The sequence below is a fragment of the Vipera berus genome (assembly GCF_964194415.1).
Source record: "Vipera berus genome assembly, chromosome: 2".
NCBI classification, from domain to species: domain Eukaryota; kingdom Metazoa; phylum Chordata; class Lepidosauria; order Squamata; family Viperidae; genus Vipera; species Vipera berus.
Genome location: NC_138203.1, coordinates 120,917,370 through 120,937,340, shown reverse-complemented (window position 1 = coordinate 120,937,340; position 19,971 = coordinate 120,917,370). Strand labels below are relative to the sequence as shown.

At 42.9% G+C, this 19,971-nt stretch overlaps 1 protein-coding gene across 4 annotated transcripts in view; it reads left to right on the top strand.

Moving 5' to 3' along the window:
- Positions 1–19,971, top strand: part of IQSEC2 (IQ motif and Sec7 domain ArfGEF 2) — a 150,687-nt gene that overhangs the window by 125,906 nt on the left and 4,810 nt on the right. For 2 of the 4 annotated variants that reach the window (XM_081320352.1, XM_081320351.1), the window contains 11 exons: positions 1,652–1,934; positions 3,232–3,630; positions 6,067–6,944; positions 10,200–10,361; positions 11,170–11,292; positions 13,242–13,408; positions 15,610–15,749; positions 15,862–15,987; positions 16,778–16,877; positions 17,336–17,497; positions 18,089–19,920. In XM_081320352.1, coding sequence (XP_081176478.1) covers positions 3,238–3,630; positions 6,067–6,944; positions 10,200–10,361; positions 11,170–11,292; positions 13,242–13,408; positions 15,610–15,749; positions 15,862–15,987; positions 16,778–16,877; positions 17,336–17,497; positions 18,089–18,381 — 2,544 coding nt within the window. In that variant the 5' untranslated portion in view covers positions 1,652–1,934; positions 3,232–3,237 and the 3' untranslated portion in view covers positions 18,382–19,920. Of the gene's footprint in view, positions 1–1,651; positions 1,935–3,231; positions 3,631–6,066; positions 6,945–10,199; positions 10,362–11,169; positions 11,293–13,241; positions 13,409–15,609; positions 15,750–15,861; positions 15,988–16,777; positions 16,878–17,335; positions 17,498–18,088; positions 19,921–19,971 lie in introns of those variants that run through there. The other 2 variants (XM_081320353.1, XM_081320350.1) reach the window with 2 other exon arrangements.

Here is a 19,971-nt window from a genome sequence, read left to right as displayed (position 1 = left end):
AGAAATGGCCAGCCAAAGGAACTTGAGTCAATCCAACTCATGTGAACCCAAGAGTCCTGGTCTACCCAGCCCGGCGGGCAAGCTGGTAAACCGGGAGCTGCCTGGATCCCCCAGTCATTCTGAACAGTCGCATAGACCACCACAATATCTACAAGATTATATTGTATTGGGATTTTTACTTGAACTGATTCAAGTGTCCGTTTAAATGCTGCCTATGGTTGCTCAGTGGTGTGTCTGTGTAATGGTCACTGACGAAGCCAGACTTCTTGTTTCCTAGAAAATCATTGGATGATTTGGGCAGGAATGGGTTCCTTTAAACCTATTGGCCGCTGCCTAATGGCCAACTGTATAAGTAGCTGTGAGCAACCTCTGTTTCAGTTCCGTTCCTGTTTGCCTGAATAAAGCATGTTCCTGTTTGCAACTTTCCGGCTCGCTTATTGCCTGCAAGGAACCAGCTACACAACAGGTGCATTCCGAGATATCCAGATGAATCCAGAGTTTGCATCAAAATGATGAAATGTTCATGATTCATACAGTGAGGGGAAAAATATTTGATCCCTGCTGATTTTGTACATTTGCCCACTGACAAAAAAATTATAGTGTATAATTTTAATGGTAAGTTTATTTTAACGGTGAGAGATAGAATAACACACACACACACACACACACACACACACATTTAATGAGTGAAATAAGTATTTGACCCCTTCGCAAAACATGATATTATTCCTCTGATCTTTCAGCCTCCCGCACCTCCATCTCCTGTTCTACATTCAGGAAATACATGCTAATAGAAGCTTCAAGGTCTATTTCTTAGATCAGGAGAATGAGAACAAAATGTTGCTAGGAAAAAGTTAATCCAGAATTATTGTGATCACAAGCAGTCCTCACTTACTGATCACAATTGGGACTGACAGATCCATTGCTAAGCAATACAGTTGCTAAGTGAAATATGTGACCATGCTGGATTTAGAGCATCTGTTCTGCTGTAGTCATTAACTGAAGCACCACATATCGTTAAGCACAAAAGTTGACCATAACTTGTGACTTCCTGCTGGCTTCCCCACTGACTTTTCTTGTCGGAACCTGGCAGTGAAAGTCACAAATAGTGATCATAGGATGTTGTGCTTAATGACCCAAAAGGCACTGCAATGATCATAAATATATTCCAATTACAAAGCAGCCAGACCACAATCACGTGATTGTTGGAATGCTGCAATTTTCGAGACTGATTGTAGGGCTACTTTTTCAGCACCGTCATAACTTTGAACAGTCAGCGAATAAGGCAGGCAGTAAGTAAGGACTATCTGTAGTAGGGACTTGTGAGATTCATTCAATGAAAGAATTTGTGCAACAGATTAATTGTAGTTTTCCATGGCTGAATTGGCCAGTCTATAATGTGAGATAAAGGTACAGTAAACAGTACAAAAGTACAGTATTGGTGGGTTGCTGCTAAGGAAGTGCAAAATGTTCCATGGAGCCGCCATTCTGAGAAGAAAGTGACTGCTTGCAAGTGCAAAATGGCTGGTTTCAAGCATTATGAGGTGTGTTCTGAGTTTGAAATGGTGTTGGTACAGTCTTGATCTCTATGATTTTTTAAAAAAACCTTTGTTCATCCACATTCATATAGCCTTTTTTCTCTTTCTTGCAGTGTGGAAGGAGACCCTCCAGGAAGTGAGGCAGGAACTATAGTGGACAGTGTGGGCAGTCAGCCGTACCGATGTGTCCCTGAGGTGACCAAGGTTGAGCACTATGATTTAGTGCCATCTTCCTCCTCTTCTGTCTGTCACGCTCCATCACCAGGTCTTCCGTGGGCCCAGCGAGCTCGGCTACAGCCAGCCAGCGTGGCGCTGAGGAAGCAGGAAGAAGAGGATAGCAAACGATCAGCACTATCAGACAGCTATGAGCTCTCAACGGATCTTCAGGACAAAAAGGTATCTGGTCATAGATTGTGTTGAGCTTTGAGAGCACCCCTTGCTTCTGGGGTTCCTGGTGTGCAGGAATAAGATCTTGTGACTTGCTTGAAGTCCAATGAGCCAGCATTATTGTGGGGCATTTGGGGAGTTGTCTGAAGGCTGCAGTAAAGGATTTTGTAGATTGAGTCAGTGTGGGAACTATCTATGAAATAGGAAAACATGGTCCCACAAAAGCCCTTTAAAAGATTAAAGATCTAATATCTGTAAATTCTTCCCAGTTGCAATGTATGGCAGTGAAAGTTGGACCATAAGAAAGGCCGAGTGCCAAAGAATTGAGGCCTTTGAGCTATGGTGCTGGAGAAGACTCCTGCGAGTCCCTTGGACTGCAAGATGATCAAACTGGTCAGTCCTAGAGGAGATCAACCCTGACTGCTCTTTAGAAGGCCAGATCCTGAAGCTAAAACTCAAATACCTTGGCCACCTAATGAGAAGGAAGGACTCACTGGAGAAGAGCCTAATGCTGGGAAAGATTGAGGGCAAGAGAAGAAGGGGACGACAGAGAATGAGGTGGCTGGATGGAGTCACTGAAGCAGTAGGTGTGAGCTTAAATGGACTCCACAAGATGGTAGAGGACAGAAAGGCCTGGAGGAATGTTGTCCATAGGGTCGCGATGGGTCAGAGACGACTTCGCAGCTAACAACAACAGTCTGTAAATTGGAAGGGCAGACAAAGTCAGAAAACCTAAGAAAGAGTGCTTGATACTAGAGCATATGGTTTGCACATGAAGAGTCTTGTAGGTCAATGTTTTTCAACTTTGGCAACTTCAAAATGTCTGGACTTCAACTCCCAGATCTCCCCAGCCAGCAAGTTGAAGTCCAGACAGGTTAAAGTTGCCAAGGCTGAGAAGCACTGACCTACAAACCTTCCATGTGCAAAGCACATGCTGTAGTCTTAACATGCATTATATATTATGCATCATAATATATAATAGATGCCAAGGTTGAGAAACATTGCTGTAGGTCAATCCCCAGCGCCTCCAGTTAAAAAACAAGTGAGGGAAAGCCTGTGCCTGAGGACCTGAAGACATAAGAGCCATCCCTATACCAATAGGCTGCTTCGGATTGAGCTTGCTTCATGTATTTCTTTGGAGGAAATTGACAATATCTTGTGGTCCGTTTTGTGATATCTTGCTCAGATCCCAGCTTTTTTGGCTGTTTGGCTTGTTCTCAGCTTCGTGTTCCAATTTTCCTATTCTCCTCACTCATCTCCCTCTTGTCTTTTCCGAATCCCTTCTGCCTATTGATACCCATCATAGGTGGAGATGCTGGAGCGGAAGTATGGGGGCTATTTCTTGAGCCGGCGGGCAGCTCGTACAATTCAGACAGCCTTTCGCCAGTACCGCATGAACAAAAAGTTTGAGCGTCTAAGAAGTTCGGCATCAGAGAGCCGTATGTCACGGCGCATCATCCTGTCCAACATGCGGATGCAATATTCGTTTGAGGAATTTGACAAGGCCCAGAATGCCCCTTACTTTGAAGGCAAACCTGCCTCTCTGGATGAGGGCTCCATGGCTACTGCTCGACCTCACCTGCTGGATCATGGCCTTCCCTACACTGGTTCCTGCCGGGCTGGCTTGGACGGTAGCTCCCTGCATTCCTCTTCTGGAGGCTTCTGCAATGACATCACGGAGCTGGAGGATTCCTTCTCCAAGCAGGTATGGCCCAAACTGCACCTTTCCAGGTAGCTTTCCCTGAAACTCTAAAACTCTTTGCCCAAATGAGACCTTTTTCTCTTCTCCAGCTTGATTGATGCTTCTTCAGACCTTTCCAAAACCTCATTGTTTCTCTGCTATCAAAGTATCTTCTGCTGCCCCCCGAACTAAGCCGATGCATAGAAGGAGACCCCCAGCCTGTGGGTCTCATGTCTGGCCTGAAGGGCCTTTTCCTTATGCTACATCTAGGCTCTGGTTCATCTACATAAAGGAGAGGCAGAGGATGGGCAAAGCTGCTCTATTTCATCATGGTCCAGGTTTCCACTCCAACGTAGGCTCAGCTGAAGCTGGCAAAGCTGATGTTTTCATTTGTTTTTGCAGCTCCACTTCACCCACACCTCCCCACCCCACCCCCAGGGCAAAGCAGTCAGAATTCATTTGCTTATAACCCCACAGGGCAAACAAAGGGAACCTTGTGTCCTCACAAATCCTCTGCCCCTAATCAGGATGAGCCGTTTTAGAAAAGATAATCCCATTTGGGATTGCATTGTAAACTGAAACATTTCTTGATTTTTGCCTTGATATTACTTGAGTTTTCAGTTGTAGTGGTTTTTACTTTGTAAGCCTCTTTCAGAAAAAAAAATGGGGAAAAAAACGTTGGAAAACTAATGAGTACAATGGCAAGGCTCACTGGTTTGTTGGTTTTGAATATGCTACAATCATAATTCTTAGCCACAAGGTTTCACCCTCTTATTAGCAGCAAGAATAATTGTTTTGTATATACAGAGACAAGCTATAAAAAATGGGTCATGACTTAGCAAATCCCTCATTAGAATTTCACCCCTTCTCTGAAATTCTATTTTACCGATTCTTCCTAGGAACCGCAACTAATTCATACACAATAGATACTCCTCAGAGAATTAATGCCGTATTTCTGTTGTGGAGCGCAAAAGTACAGGGATAAACAATCAAGTTCAGCATCAAATAACATACTTTAGTGTTATTAAAATTATGTTTATAGACCGATTAATAATCTGAGTTCCTTTTATTACCATTTATGTTAGTTCCTGCTGTTTCACCATGTTAGAACCTCTTCATGCTCTGCCCAGGATTAGATACTCCCAGAGCTTTTTGTACCATGTTTGGGTTGCAAAAACCCGGATGACCATTAAATGGCAGGGAAGAGTTATATCCAGGGCTTGTCTGAGATTTGCATCTAGGGATTCCTTGGCACAGAACACAGCCTCTCGAGTCTCATTTAAAAAGCACTGATCTTTAGCCTTGGCAAATGAGTAATAAAATGGACAACTTTTCTGACAAGACAACAAAGAGATGATAATGGGGCTTAATACTTCTCCCTCAAAATGACTTCTCATATAATGTATAACCACTATTTTATGGTACCTACTGATCTGGAAGCAGTCTCTACTCACTCCAAGTCATAGACTGTTCTGAAGCCTGAAATACTGGGTACCAAATAAGTAAGTTCAGGTAAATTCATAGATGTCTTTTGTGTTTTTGAATATCTGAATGGAAAATATTTCCATTCTCACTTCATCTTATTATGCTGAATCTTGCAGCTGATAGCAATGAAACTTAAAGGGGTTCACATTAGCTTCTTTCTCTTGGGTTGCCATTCTGTGTCTTAGACTTACTCATGGAAAGCAACAGCACAAATAGACATTGCACTGCAGATGACTCCCCCCCCCACCCAACAGCACTGAAGGAAATGTCATACAAAGTCCTTGCAAATAGGATAGATTATATGAAAACCTTGTATGGAATCTTATTTTGATTTTTTTTCCAGTTAATGGAAGAAAAACAATATCACAGCAGTACTGAAGGAACTTAGTGTGAATAAAACTATTAACTGCATCTTGCCTATAAATCATGCTTTGGATGACTTGTGTTCACAGATTTCATTTCAGTACATCAATACTATAATGAGTTTGATACTATAACAATTCTGCATTCTGCATTGGTAACTTACTTGTCTTCTCACTGTTGCAGTACCATATGTTTCATAAAAGACTATTCAAGTGGGAGTTCATTAATTAAAATAAGGTACAGGATTGATTTAATTAGTAGAGGATTGTTTTTCCCCACTTCTTTCTCACAATATGTACTGAACCCTTGTCAGCCTTGCGAGGTAGTCCAGTTAAGAAGCACACCCCAAAGTATTAGATCTATCCTTATGATAAGGTTACATTAATAGAATCTTGCAAATCTGAAAACACACCCCTCCCCCCTCTTTTTTAGAGTCAAAGAAATTAGGGAGGCTCCCTTCTGAGACATTTGCTATGTCCCCATTCCTTCTGCAAACTCAGCTGCATCTTATCTGACTGCTGTCCAGTCTGTGGCTCCTCCTCCAGCGTCCCGCACCATTGCAGTGCCAAAGAGAATCTGCCCCGGCTGACCTCCTTTTCTGCCTCTCCATAGGTGAAGTCCTTGGCAGAATCGATTGATGAAGCCTTAAACTGCCACCCACTTGGCCAGGAGGGAGGACCTGGTGGCCCCACTTTGGAAAAAAGTGAATCCAAGGAGCAGCAGGGTGACAGTGCTGCCACTTCATTCAGTGATGTCACACTCTATCTGGACGAAGGCGCTCCCACGTCACCCCTCTCTCTGGAGCGCCCCCCCAGCACTGAGCCCCCAGAGCCTGCTCCGGGAGTGCCCCTCCCACCACCCCCACGGCCGGAGTACTGGGGGGTGCCCCAGCGGGAGGACAGCCGGGAGAATGGGGGCGGGAGCCGGCGTAGCACACCTTGCATGGAATGCCGGGACTACCGCCTTCGGGGCGCTCACTTGCCCTTGCTCACAATTGAGCCTCCCAGTGACAGCTCAGTGGATCTGAGCGACCGTTCTGATCGGGGTTCAGTCAGTCGGGGGCTCATGTATGAGCAAGATGGCTGCAGCCCCCATGGCACCCTCAAACATCCTGGCGGGCCTGCCCGCTCCCCACACCCACACCGCCATTATCATCCTGAGCAAAGCCAGCCTCCTCCACCTTTGCCCATCCCACCCCCTCAGGCCCCAAGCCGCCTGCCTCCGCCTCCTCCGCCGGACAACTCAGATGGTGACAATGACAGCCTCAACAGCACCACCAACTCCAATGAGACCATCAACTGCAGCTCAGGATCCTCCTCACGGGACAGCCTGCGTGACCCGCCACCACCTGCCCCAGCCACCACCACGACTGTCGGGCCCTGCAAGCAGACCTACCAGCGTGAGACGCGGCATAGCTGGGACTCTCCTGCCTTCAACAATGATGTGGTGCAGCGGCGCCAGTACCGAATCGGCCTCAACCTTTTCAACAAGTATGACTGGTCTGGGCAGAGCGCTATGAGGGAAACAGTAGTTTAAGCATGTTCAGCAGAAGGCCTGTGTTATGCTCCAGAGATGGTCTGGCTTTACAGGCATCAGAGATCCAGATGGATTTAGCATGGGTTGGGGGTGTGTGATTTTGAGTGGCTCTTTGACTTGAGGAGAGAGGTGCTATGTCAGCTTTGAGTGTTTCTTTCACTTTTGTTTTTTTGCTACTTATATCTATCATCTTTTCTCAGAGGGCTCCTAGTGACATGCTGTACACATGACTAATTTCATCTCCTGTGGGTTAGATTGGAATGAAAAAGAATGGCTAGCCAGTGAGCTGAGGGGTCAAGGGGAGACTTGAATTTGGCTCTCCCTGGTGCAAGCCCAGTCTTTATCACCAAGAATGCATTGGGTATATACCCATGTCCAGCTGTCTTACAGAATTGCTGTGTCCGTCCTTCTCTTTGGAGCAAGGCCATTTGACTGAGCTCCTTCTGCCTATTGTAACTTCCAAATTGCTCTCCAAAAGATAGGCAGTACGGGAAGAATCTCTTCTTTGTATAGTCTGGATCACCAATGGAGTATATGAATAGCACACAAGGAGCAGAATTTAATGGTCTGGGCATCTTCTGAATGAAATGTGGTCTACAAGAAATAAACAGGATTTCTGCTGGTAAAAAATTGGGTATTTTATGGAGCTTTAAAAACATGGGTACCCACAGTATATTTTGGGCAACAATTCTTAATCTTCATACATGCAGCCTTCTATTTCTGAAGGTTTTCCTACAGACACGCAGTAGACAACCTGAAGGATGGTTATTTTAGCAACTGGATTCTACTTAGAATTCTGGTTTCCAAAAATCTGATTCTCTTTCCTTCTCAGAATAGTTGTGAATTAGCTTCTCTCGTCCCCAAATTTTGAAACATGAGATTTTAATCCTAAATATATAGCATTTCCTCCTCTTTACCTATTTCTACTGCTACCTTTTGCTACCTTAAACAAACAAACAAACATGGGCTTTGCTATACCAAACTTAAGCAAGTGATTTTTTTCCCCTAGCCTGATGGTGTCAGATAAATGATAAGGGGAGAGTTTCATCTTTTTAAAGGACAGGACCATTGCCAGTCTGAAGATGGAGACCTCACCTAATTTTGCTTTGACTTGGCTTTTCCCCAGCTATTCCATTTGGGCAGCTGCTCCTACGGTGTCTATCAGGTCTTTAGGCCAAAGCAAAAGAAATAGTGGAAGGCTTAGGTTTTAGCTACCTCTGGTCCTTAGAGCTTTAACTGCTACTGAACCAGACAGCATCTTTTTCACTGGCAGGAAACAGGCTCTTGGGGGCTGGGAAGCCCGCCGTCACATCACATTAACCAGCTGGAATCATGACTCACATTGAAGCCTGGGGCAATGTGCCAGGGTAGGAGATCTCTGTGCCCTTCCTCCTGGAGGCGATCCTTCAGCATTTATTTCGGTGTGCATCCTTCAATCTGGCAAACTGAGGAATTAGTCTGGTCCATGATAGGGCCTTTTGGTACCAAAGGCAGGAAATCTAAACCTCCCCGAGACATATACACAGATTAATAGATGCAGACAACGGTCCGTGAGGAAGTTCTCTGCTCTAAAACCCGTAATCGTGAGCAAAAGCTGCTCGTGCCCACTAGTCTAAGCTCACTGCCTCCTGTTGCTTATCTCTTTTCAGCTCAGAGAATTATGTTCTCTGGTTTGGAGTTCTAGGGTTTTAACAGCACCAAGTGGGACATGCAATCCCTGGAGCACCTTTACTTTAATGCCTCATACTTGTCCCTTAAAATATTACATTCTGGGCAATCAGAAAAAAGAATCTGGTAAGGTATGGTTTGGTGGCACTTGACTGCTTTCCACTTAATTTCTTGTGGATACAGAAATTCCTTGTCTGCCCCTCCGCCCCCTCCCCCCTGACCTCTTTTCAAAAATCTCAAGCATGTGTTTTGGAGAAACAGAAAAACGAAAAGGGTGATGCTGACATCTTGTGGCTGTAAGGGAGCTCAGTTGGTGACAGAATAGACTTCCGGAAGAACAGACTTTAAAAAGATGTTGAATATTTCTGCCTCCTGTGGCCTTCGTTTCTCCTCATCAGCTAAGTTACTGAAGCTTTGAGATATCAGATCACCATTTCTCTAAAGCGTGGCTGAACAACTTGCCTCCCATTCCATTTTTCCCAAGCCTCCCCCACTTTTCTATAGGATCATACTGTGAATATTCAGTGGCAAATGGCAATGTTCAGCCTTATAATCCCTTCCTTCCTTCCTTATTATTGAAGGCTTTAGAAAACCAATCTCTCACCCCAAGTGGAAAAGAGGGTTTAAAGAATGGCCCTACTTTCTCAGGTGCCATCATTAATTATACTAAAAAAATATCATTAGCCTATCTATCAAGCCATCTGAACAGTCCATTTATTTGAAATATTAATATTCTTCCCTTTGACGCAAGTCAGTGGAGGCAAGTTGGTGACTTCCATAGATTCTGGATTTTAGATCCCACCTTCTCCAGCACTCTGGCTAGCAGCAGCATCTGGAAGGCATTAGGTGTAAATGGGATGGGTTAGTTTTTTATTTTTTTATTTTAATCCCATTTATATCCCGCCCTTCTCCGAAGACTCAGGGCGGCTTACACTCTAAGCACAAATCAGTGTGCTTAGCAATAGTTCCCACCTCACCTACATCTTCACCCCTGCTCTTTCTTATTATACCATGTGTAAGTAAGCACACCTGAGGGATCATCAAACTTTTGCCAACTATGGCAATGAAACCTCATACATCAGCTTGGTGGGGCTTTCTGTTGCTGCTTTAAAGGAGGAATATCTGATTCTGCATAATCTCATTTTAAATCTAGTTCAGTCTTGGATCTGGTAATGTGACCGATGGAATTCAGGGAAGAGATCAAAATGAACGAAAACTCATTAACTCTCTATAATGTTTGACAAACTGCAATAAATATAACTAACATTGCATAACTAAGGGCGCTTTCACTAGCTTCCTTCTTCTCCCAGATAAATGATACGAAACTATATCAGGCTGGGCATCAGGATACTTTCATAATGAATATCTAGAATTTTAATATACAGTAGAGACAAAGTTAATAGTGTTTTTTTGGAAACAAGCTTATTTGGAAAAGGGTCAGTGTTTCTTCTCTAATAAAACAGATGGAAGGAAAATGGGTTTGGGACAAAAGTGATTTCAGGCAAGCATGAGTACATGAATTCTTCTCATCCCACTGGCAGGAAACCAGAAAAGGGGATCCAGTATTTAATTGAGAGAGGCTTTTTGTCGGATACGCCGGTGGGCGTGGCCCGGTTTATCCTGGAGCGGAAGGGGCTGAGCCGGCAGATGATTGGAGAATTTCTTGGCAACCGGCAGAAGCAGTTCAACCGAGATGTACTTGAGTAAGGAGATCTACACATTTTCCCTTCCCATTGTCACAATTTTGCCTCATGCAGTCCACCCGGACCCTAAGCCTTATGTAAAACTATAACTTGCTTGTTTTTAATATTAACTTGCTGTTTTCATGCTATTGAAGACAAGAGAACTTTTGTAGAGAATGACTTTAGATTAGATAAAACATTTGGCCTTTAGAAAAGAAGACATATTACTTATTTTTAGATTTTTTAAAAGATGTCTGTTGGAAGAGAGAAATGAACAAATTTTACAAGAAAGCAACTATTTAAACATCATCAAAGAAGTAATCATGCTTGCGGAATTTCTCTTTCTGAATGGTCTCTAGAAGAATCAGCTACTAATTTTGGGTGTAGTGCATTTTGTGCTGAGAGAGATAGTTAAATAAAGGGATCCATTATTTTCTTTCTTATCCTACTACAAGCTGCTCTTAAAAATTGTGAAGGGATTTCTAAGAGTTTCTTCAAATTAAGCCTTACTGTTTATATGAACATTTTACAGGAAATGAAGAAAGGAAGGAATATCCTTATACATTTGTGTTTGTGTGTGCATGTGCGTGCACGCCTTCAAATCATTGTAGACACCTGGTGACTACCTGGACAACTCCCTACAGTTTTCTTGGCAGGGTTTTTTGGAAATGGTGTGCCATTGCCTCCTTACTAGGGCTGAGAGAGTGACTAGCTCATGGTCACCCAACTCATTTTGTGTCTAAGGTGGGAAATGAGCTCACGGTGGTCAACCTTATTCATACTGAACCAATATGTCTCTTTTTCTTCCCTGTATTTTTCTGCTTCATAGCTGTGTTGTAGATGAGATGGACTTCTCCAGCATGGACCTGGATGATGCCCTGAGAAAGTTCCAGTCACACATTCGGGTACAAGGTGAGGCCCAGAAGGTGGAGCGTCTCATTGAGGCCTTCAGGTATGTTGAAGGTGGAACCATTTTTCCACAGTTTCCTTCAGCATTTGGAAGTATGGGAGGACAGATTAGTCTAGAAAACAGACCACAGGCAATAGAAATGTATGGTTTTGTCCAAAAATCCCTGTGAACTTGTATTGTCTATGACCATGCTTGACAGCAGCTTCTGCAGCAAATCAATTTGGCATCATGTACGTAAATCAGTGGCTCCCAACCTTTTCTATACCCCGCATCCCTAGAACACTTTTGCACCCCTTACAAAAGATCAAAACAACAGCAACAATTATGCATATACACTATAATTTTGAAAACCCATGTTTTCACACCTCCTGGAATATTGTCTCGTGTGAGCACCCCCGGTTGGGAACCCCTGATGTAAATGATATGGTTATGTTCTGGTGTCCCAATGTCTGATGCAACTAACCTAATTTATATTTATAATATCATCATGTAAGTTTAGTCATTTGTCTCCTTTGTCCTACTTAGCAAACATTCATGATGCTGGATATGATTAGTGGAAGTTGTAATTCCAATACCTTGGATCAAATTTTGTTCTTCAACTATCATTCCTGTAGATTTCTTGTTGAGCTTATGCTAGCCTGTTGGTATATTCTGCTAATTGGTTCTTTCCAATATCAGGCTGGCTGAAGATGTTGGTTTGCTAATGAAAGGGAATATTTGTGTATTGATTCTTGTGCATAGGTTTTAGAGACAGTAAAACATGGACAAGTCTCCTAGGTGTGCAGACTTATTTCCATAGTGTGTAAAACATGTTGTGATCTGTTTAATATGTCTGCGTCTGCCTGTGTGCACTGGCATCCATTTCAACCACTCAGTCCATTTATCAGAGTAGAGTGCGAATGTATGAGCCTGACAAAATCATCTACTCTCACACTGAAAGGATGCTCACATTTAAAAAAAAACCTGCAGTCTTTTTTCCATTGTAGAGAAAGACAATGCACCACAGGCCAGCGTGTGATAAGATTCCCAGCTATTCACCTTGAATAAGTGAAGTAATTTGTCAGGCTTAAGGTGAAGAACTTAGTCTTTAAGAATACCATAGCATGTCTTATTTCTTTTGCTACCACCAGCTGCACTTTTATGAAATAATTGCAGGACTGGAGAATTTATTTTAAGAAGCAGAGATCAAGAGAATTGGACAGAGTAATGAGGTGTAGTTCACATGGGAAAGCATGTTCAGAAATGGAGCTTAACTCCCTAAATTCTGGGAGTAGCCTTGAGAATATGAGCGTCTCTCCCTCCTCATTTGTCTTACTTGCCTTGCATTCACAATTTGTGAAACACCTTCACAAAATCTACCCTTTTTAAAACATTGCTAGAATTTCCTTCTTCAGTGGAGAGTATGAAGTCAGGTTTCGGAGTGACACTGGAATTCCTGGTTAAGTTAAATCAAAATGAGCTTTGCTACAAGATGTAAGAGCACAATTTGTTACAAGTCTGTTGTTAGTAATCTCCATTTTCCTTGACCTCACAGATAGTCAGTATTCATTTCTATCTAATGGTTGCATGGTTTACCAGGCACTAGTGTTTCAGCATTGTTTCAGCCACTCAGTTTCCCTGAGATGGGTGGCATATAAATTTAACAAATTACCAATTAATATTTGAATATATCAATATATGAATCAGTTGGTAAGGCTGTATTAATCAGATTAATCAAAAGATTCATGATCTAAATTTTCAGTTGATTAGCATTACAAAAATGGATTTTATATGTTAAAACTGATAAATAGGTTAATATGCCCATATATTTATCTATTACTTGCAAATTCATGGCTAAAGATTTATTTAGATATTCAAATAGTATCTATGACCAATATTTTTTAATGGTGGGCTTGGGTTTGAGCCCAATGTCCCGTTCATGAGAACTGAGAAGTGTGTTTCCATCTGAATTGTTTGCTTCTTTGCCATAACCTCAACCCCATTTCCTCCAGCCAGCGCTACTGTGTATGCAATGCCCCATTGGTGCGCCAGTTTCGGAACCCTGACACCATCTTCATCTTAGCTTTTGCCATCATTCTTCTCAATACTGACATGTATAGCCCCAGTGTCAAAGCAGAGAGGAAGATGAAGCTGGATGACTTCATCAAAAATCTGCGGGGTAAGTAAGAATCCTCTTTTTAAAAAAAAAAGTCTCTGGAACTCCCAACATCTTTGTTGCTGTTGCTTCTTTGCTTTTCTTTTGATTCCCATGCAGAATATATGTCATTCACTGTTCTCTTCGGTCTCTACTTATGTGTAATTCTGTGGGAGCTCAGAAAATGGTGAACTGGTGAATGCACCATTTGGTTTCTGAAAGTTTAGTTCTCTTTTCTTTAGAGGTGACTCAATAATACTGGACTATGAAAAAATAATCAAGAAAAGTAAAGAAAAAGCAAATTGTTATATCATTTTTGCAGATGACATCAAGCTAGGGGGAGGAGTAATGGCTAATATCTTAAGGAACAAAATCATGATTTGAAATTATTTCAGAAGGCTTGAACATTGGGCCTTAAACCCAGCAATTTCTTCCTTGTTCTCCAAGCTGAGAATACATGCTTGCAAGTTTGTGAGCAAGCTTGGTAAAATCTCAGAAGCTAGAGAGATGCAAGAAAAGGTTTGCAGCAATTTTGGAGACATGCCTTCAGTGCCATTAATCATTGCAAATGATTAAGGTAATAAGAAATTAATTACGTGGCAAGAAAGATATTGCACATTCAGAGTACTGCTTGTTTTGGTCCAAAATTTATAATACCTAGACATAATTTGTCAATACTTTAATACAAGCTACTCAAAACTTTTGGTATGAAAATAGTAAGATCGTGTCATCTTAAACATTGCCTCTCCTTTTTCTTTAGAGGTGACTCACCAATAATGGACTATGAAAAAATAATAAAATAAAAATATATAAAAAGCAAATTATTATAATAAATTTGCAAATGGCTTCAAGCTAGGGGAAATAGCTAACACCTTAAAAAACAAAATTGTGATTCAAAAATATTTCAAAAGGTTTGAATATTGGAACAAATCTAATGGTTATCCATTGAAGATAAATGTAAAGTTGTTCATCTGTGTAGGAAAATTCAAATGCAGAGAAAGAAGATTGAAGAGAACCTGCTTGATGGCAGTGTATATGAGAAGGTCTAAGGGTCCTAGTGGACCCCCAACTGAGTATGAGCCAACAGTGATGCAGCAGTTCAAATGACTGACACAATCTTAGGCAGCACTGCATCCAGACTGTGGGATGTAATCATATCTTTGAGCTCTGCATTGATTACTCTGCACTAGGAGTTGTTGTTGTTGTTGTTGTTAGCTGCGAAGTCGTGTCCGACCCATCGCGACCCTATGGACAATGTTCTTCCAGGACTAGGAGTACATTGTTCAATTCCGGACATGAAGAAGGTGAAGCAAGGAGAATTATCAGGACAATAAGGTCTCTGGAAACTAAGGAATGGGGAAAAAAAACCCAGTTACAGTCATGTTTAGCTTCCAAAGAGAAGTCTGTCCAGTGAAAAATAGAAGAGATTAGCCTTCTGTTGAAATTGGAGATAGAACAAACACTGACTTTGGTTATTTTTTTTTAAAAAAGATTAGGCTGAATATTTGGAGGTATTTCCTGACGGTAGGAAATGTTAAGCAGAAGATTAGGAGAAGGAACTGGGGTGGGGGGGGGAAATCACAAAATACAAAGACCTGCAAATAGAAATAGGACAAAGAAAGCAAAGAAAGAATCAATAGTCATAGGCGCCTTGGGTGCAATTCCAAAGCAGCTATTTATTATTATTTTCTGAAATTTACTGTAGGCTGTTTGGTGGCAGTATATATTCTCACAGTTCCCAATATGGGAATTGTACTAGCCTATCTTTCAGGGCTGTTGCAGGCTTTGAAAATGATATGTAGATTTATTTTGAACAATTTTTTTCCGTGTGAAAATTTCTTTTTTTGTCAGTATGCAATCTATGGGGCCATGTGATGGGAAAGGACAGGTTTGAGGTAAATGGTGCAAGAACAGAGTCACCACTTATTACACAGGTCATTCATTTTCATTTTCTCTTTGGGGCACTTGTTGCTCCCCCTCCCTTTCCCCCCCCTCTCCCTTCCTAATGATATGCTGCCAGGGACCTGTGAAATAAAATCTTGCCAGAGATCTGAATGAATTTCTTGCGAAAAGTCATTTTTTAAATTACACTGAAGCATAAGGCTGTGACTGGCCTACAAGGCCTAAAACATACAATATTATGCTGTGTGGTTACAGTATTATTAGTCAGACTGAATGTGGCCTTTCTGTTCTCTGTTGATTCCTCCTCTTGGTTTCTTTGCCAGGGGTTGATAATGGGGAGGATATTCCCCGTGACCTCTTGGTAGGGATTTACCAGCGGATACAGAGCCGAGAACTACGCACCAATGATGATCACGTTTCTCAGGTCCAGGCAGTTGAGCGCATGATTGTGGGCAAAAAGCCGGTGAGTGGAAACTGTCCTCAGGAATGGTCGACTGTGGTTTGCAAAGAGAGCTTTGCCAAGCACTTGTTTTCCAGATCTGCTCCCATCATGTTCTTCCTCTCTATCCCACCAGGTTCTCTCTCTGCCCCATAGGCGCCTGGTGTGCTGTTGCCAGCTGTATGAGGTCCCCGATCCCAACCGGCCCCAGAGGCTTGGCCTGCACCAAAGGGAAGTCTTCCTCTTCAATGACCTCTTAGTGGTAAGGTCAAGGGGGGTGAGGGAACTCAGCTTCTTTGGGAAGAGATAGAGTTGAGAAAGTTTCTGTCTTCTCATGCAAAAGTTTTGAAAAACCCAGGTGATGAAAGGCTTGAAACAAGATGGGCATTGTTGAGAAGCAAAGGGGCCTAGACAGGCTCTGTTTCTATCAAACTGGGCCATTTGCCAGCTTGCCACAAACTGGATCTCTTTTTCTCTTTTGCCTACCTAGTTGAGCCAACGTCACAGGGGAAATACTGAGAGTATTTCAGTGCTGGAGATAGATTGATGGATTAGAATAATGAAAATGGGCTTTCTGGTAAAACTGCTTACTGGGAAGGAAAGAAGCCCTTTAAGAAGAAAAGATAGATGTATAAGTGAAATTTTAAAAATTTCACGCCCATTTGAAAGGCGTTTGACTGGTAGTGCCATCATAGTGTTGTAAAATTATTGTTTTTTAAAAAATAATTTAAAAATTAGAATTTCAAGGCTGTGTCTGAGAGAGATATCAACGAGAGCTTCCACCATGCAGCTACATCCCAGTTTTCTATGAAAACTTGTGATGAATTAGACAGTCATTTTGTATAGTTTATGACTAATGTGAGATGAAAATACTGGACTGATTCATGTGGCACTTAAAAAAGTTGCTAGAGTCAATTGCATCCAGCCATATGAAAGGAGATTCCGTTTTATATCTTTAGTATTACATAAATGTATACGTTATTTTTTCAATGAGCTCTAGATTAGGAAATGAAGCATGGTGGTTGACTCATGGTTCCCTCTCCTCCATTTAGGTGACAAAGATTTTCCAGAAGAAGAAGATCCTTGTGACCTACAGTTTCCGCCAGAGCTTCCCACTTGTTGAGATGCAGCTACAGCTCTTTCAGAATTCCTGTGAGTGTCCCTGCCCAAATTCCCAACAGGGAGGCCTTATAGTCACCTCTCTGTGGGCTCAGATACTTGCTCCTATTATAATCTATCTCCTTCTCCCCATCTTGATCCTTTAAGTCCCCTTTAAAGAAGAATTGTTGGACCTTTAGTGCCTACTACAGCAACAACAGATTCATTGGATCCCCTACCTACCCAGAACTTTCTTGTCCTGTGCTTTCCAGACAGGCTGAGAATGCAACCCAAACTAACCTGGAATTGTCCAGCTGGGGCAGGCATGTTTATCTTCCCTGCTGTAAGCCAGCTTCTGAAGGACCTTTGCTCTTTACTGTTGTATATCCTTCAGTTCTTCATTCTTGGGCTAACCCTCAGGAATAACCCATCCCTCTGGCCCATTTCATGATTGCCATCCTTGCTTTGTCACGGACTCATCATCATTCAGCATCTGACTTTCTTCCAACCAGATTACCAGTATGGGATTAAACTACTCTCAGCTGTCCCCGGTGGGGAACGAAAAGTCCTGATCATCTTCAATGCCCCCAGTCTGCAGGACCGATTACGCTTCACAAGTGACCTGCGGGAGTCCATCGCTGAAGTGCAAGAGATGGAGAAATACCGTGTGGAATGTGAGTGAGGAACTGCTGTGGGCCAGATTGTTATTGTTGTTGTTAGTTGCGAAGTCGTGTCCGACCCATCATGACCCCACGGACAACGTTCCTCCAGGCCTTCCTGTTCTACCATCTTCTGGAGTCCATTTAGGCTCACACCTACTGCTTCAGTGACTCCGTCCAGCCACCTCATTCTGTCGCCCCCTGCTTCTGTTGCCCCCAATCTTTCCCAGCATTAGGCTCTTCTCCAGTGAATCCTTCCTTCTCATTAGGTGGCCAAAGTATTTGAGTTTCAGCTTCAGGATCTGGCCTTCTAAAGAGCAGTCAGGGTTGATTGCTATTACAGGGAATGTATTTGAAAATGGGCAAGTATTCGAAAGCTTAGAACTGAGGTGGGAATATTGCATAAGCTTCCTGTGTTTAGAAGTCATTGCCCTTCCATTTGGGATGATATTTCACAAATATTCATGGTACTTGTCTATTCCCAATGTAGCCTTTGCATTGCATCATTATAAATCAGAAATGTGGTTGCTCTGTCACTCAAGGCTGAGGCACCATCCTAAGATCTGTAAATAATCAGTCTTCTTCTGTCTTATTCTTCCATCACAGCGGAACTTGAAAAACAGAAAGGAGTAATGCGCCCCAACGCCTCTCCTTCTTCTGGGCCTAAGGACACCGTGAATGGCACCCTGACCCGGAGCAGTCTAGAGGATGCCTATACTATGGGAGAGGGCCTGAAGAGAAGTGCCCTCAATAGCTCCCTGCGTGACCTCTCTGATGCTGGTGAGGGACAGGGGTTCAGGACTCTAGGTTCTCTCTATGGCTCTAGGAGAAGAGACCGTGGGAGGCTCAGGGCTGGGATGAAGATCAGGAAAGAACCAGAATTTCTCCATTTATGCTGAGGAGAACCTAAGAGGAATATCACCAGATTCCACGAAACGGAAATGTGTGGCAGAATGTAGCAGATGACATCATCAGTGTCCTGGAGGCCTCTCTAGGAATGCAGCTGGCAATGCTTAGTTGCCCTTCTGGTATCCAGGTTCTGGGTTCCAGAATTTGAGCCAATATATGCATTAGACAGGACCTGCCGGGACAGTTCCTAAACTCTATTACTTCAGGTTTTGGATTGAGTGTGGACAACTATTTTGGGGAAGCCAAGGGCCACAGTGAGCAGAGCTGTGGCTCTTGGCTAAATCAAAAGACTTGAGATTTCTTTTTTGATTTTCTGGGATTGGCAGAGGGGGATTTAAAGTGTTCTTATTTAAAACTATGAAAAGCCTCTTTTGTAGCTAACTATGAATATACATACGCTACCTCAAAATGGTGTGTTAGTGTGCCACCAGGTTTTGGTAGCATTTGTGGGCTTGTGGGGTCCTGGCTGTTGATTGGCCACCTCTGCTTTAAATGGTTGTTTACTTCAGTGCTCTCTTACAAACAAGAGAAATCCCTGCAAGTAAAAAAAAAAATAGGGAGAAATTCAGACTGGACCTTTCTCCCTTGGCTTCCTAGGTTTCTACTTGCAGGAAGATTTTGCATGAGGGGAGCTTTTCAAGATGGAGCACCCATCACCACCTTTAAGCTGGAGCAATGCAGCCAAGGAAAAGGTTTTAGCACTTGAATTTGTTAAAACTGGCTCTGTCACAGCTCTCTTAAAAACCCAGCTCCATTCAAACTGTAACTTAATTCCATCCCAGAAATCAGTTTATCTCCAAAATATAATTATTATGGCTCCCTCTACCCTTTATGTCTGGAAAAAGATTTCCATCATTTACATCTCTTCCATAAAACTGATTTAGGAATAAGAAATCCTAAGGATTTTGGAATGTAAGAATTTATCCAATAGCTGGTGAATGGATGAATGGATGGATGGATCTTTCTCTCTTCCAAACTTTGAGTGAGGAAGAAATGTAGTTGCACTCTGAGTCTCAGGAGGAATGCAGAGGTCGGGGGTGATGGGTGCGCGATATTTGTGTACCCCGACCCAAGTAATTTTACTGCAGTAGAAGAGGCTTGCTATGTACTAAAATGAGGTGAATGAGGGCAAGACACTCTTCTTTCCCTCTTTTCTTCTGCTAACTCTGCCTTTGCTCTGCTGCTCTGCTTTGGTGGGATGGGATGGGGGTACTTTCTCCCCCCTTCAGAATTGGAGGGTTGGCGCAAAGGGAAGGGGTGAAGTTCAGGTCTCGCTAATCCCTGCTCTGTTGCAGGCAAGCGGGGCCGCCGTAACAGCGTGGGATCCTTGGACAGCACAATTGAAGTAAGTGGGCTAGAGGAAGATCAGCCCAGGATGGGTGGAGGAGGGAGGAGAGGGATGCAGCTGGGGTCCCTCTGTCCTTCTCCCGCTTTCTGCCTTGCAGCTTCTGTCTCTTCTTTTCTGTCCACCTCCAGAGGGAGGTCAAAGGCCACGTGCATCCTTCCCTTACTGTGGGAGCCTTGGCTTCCTTTCCCAGAACCTTTTAGTTTAATCTGAGCCAAACCTGCCTGAGCAAATC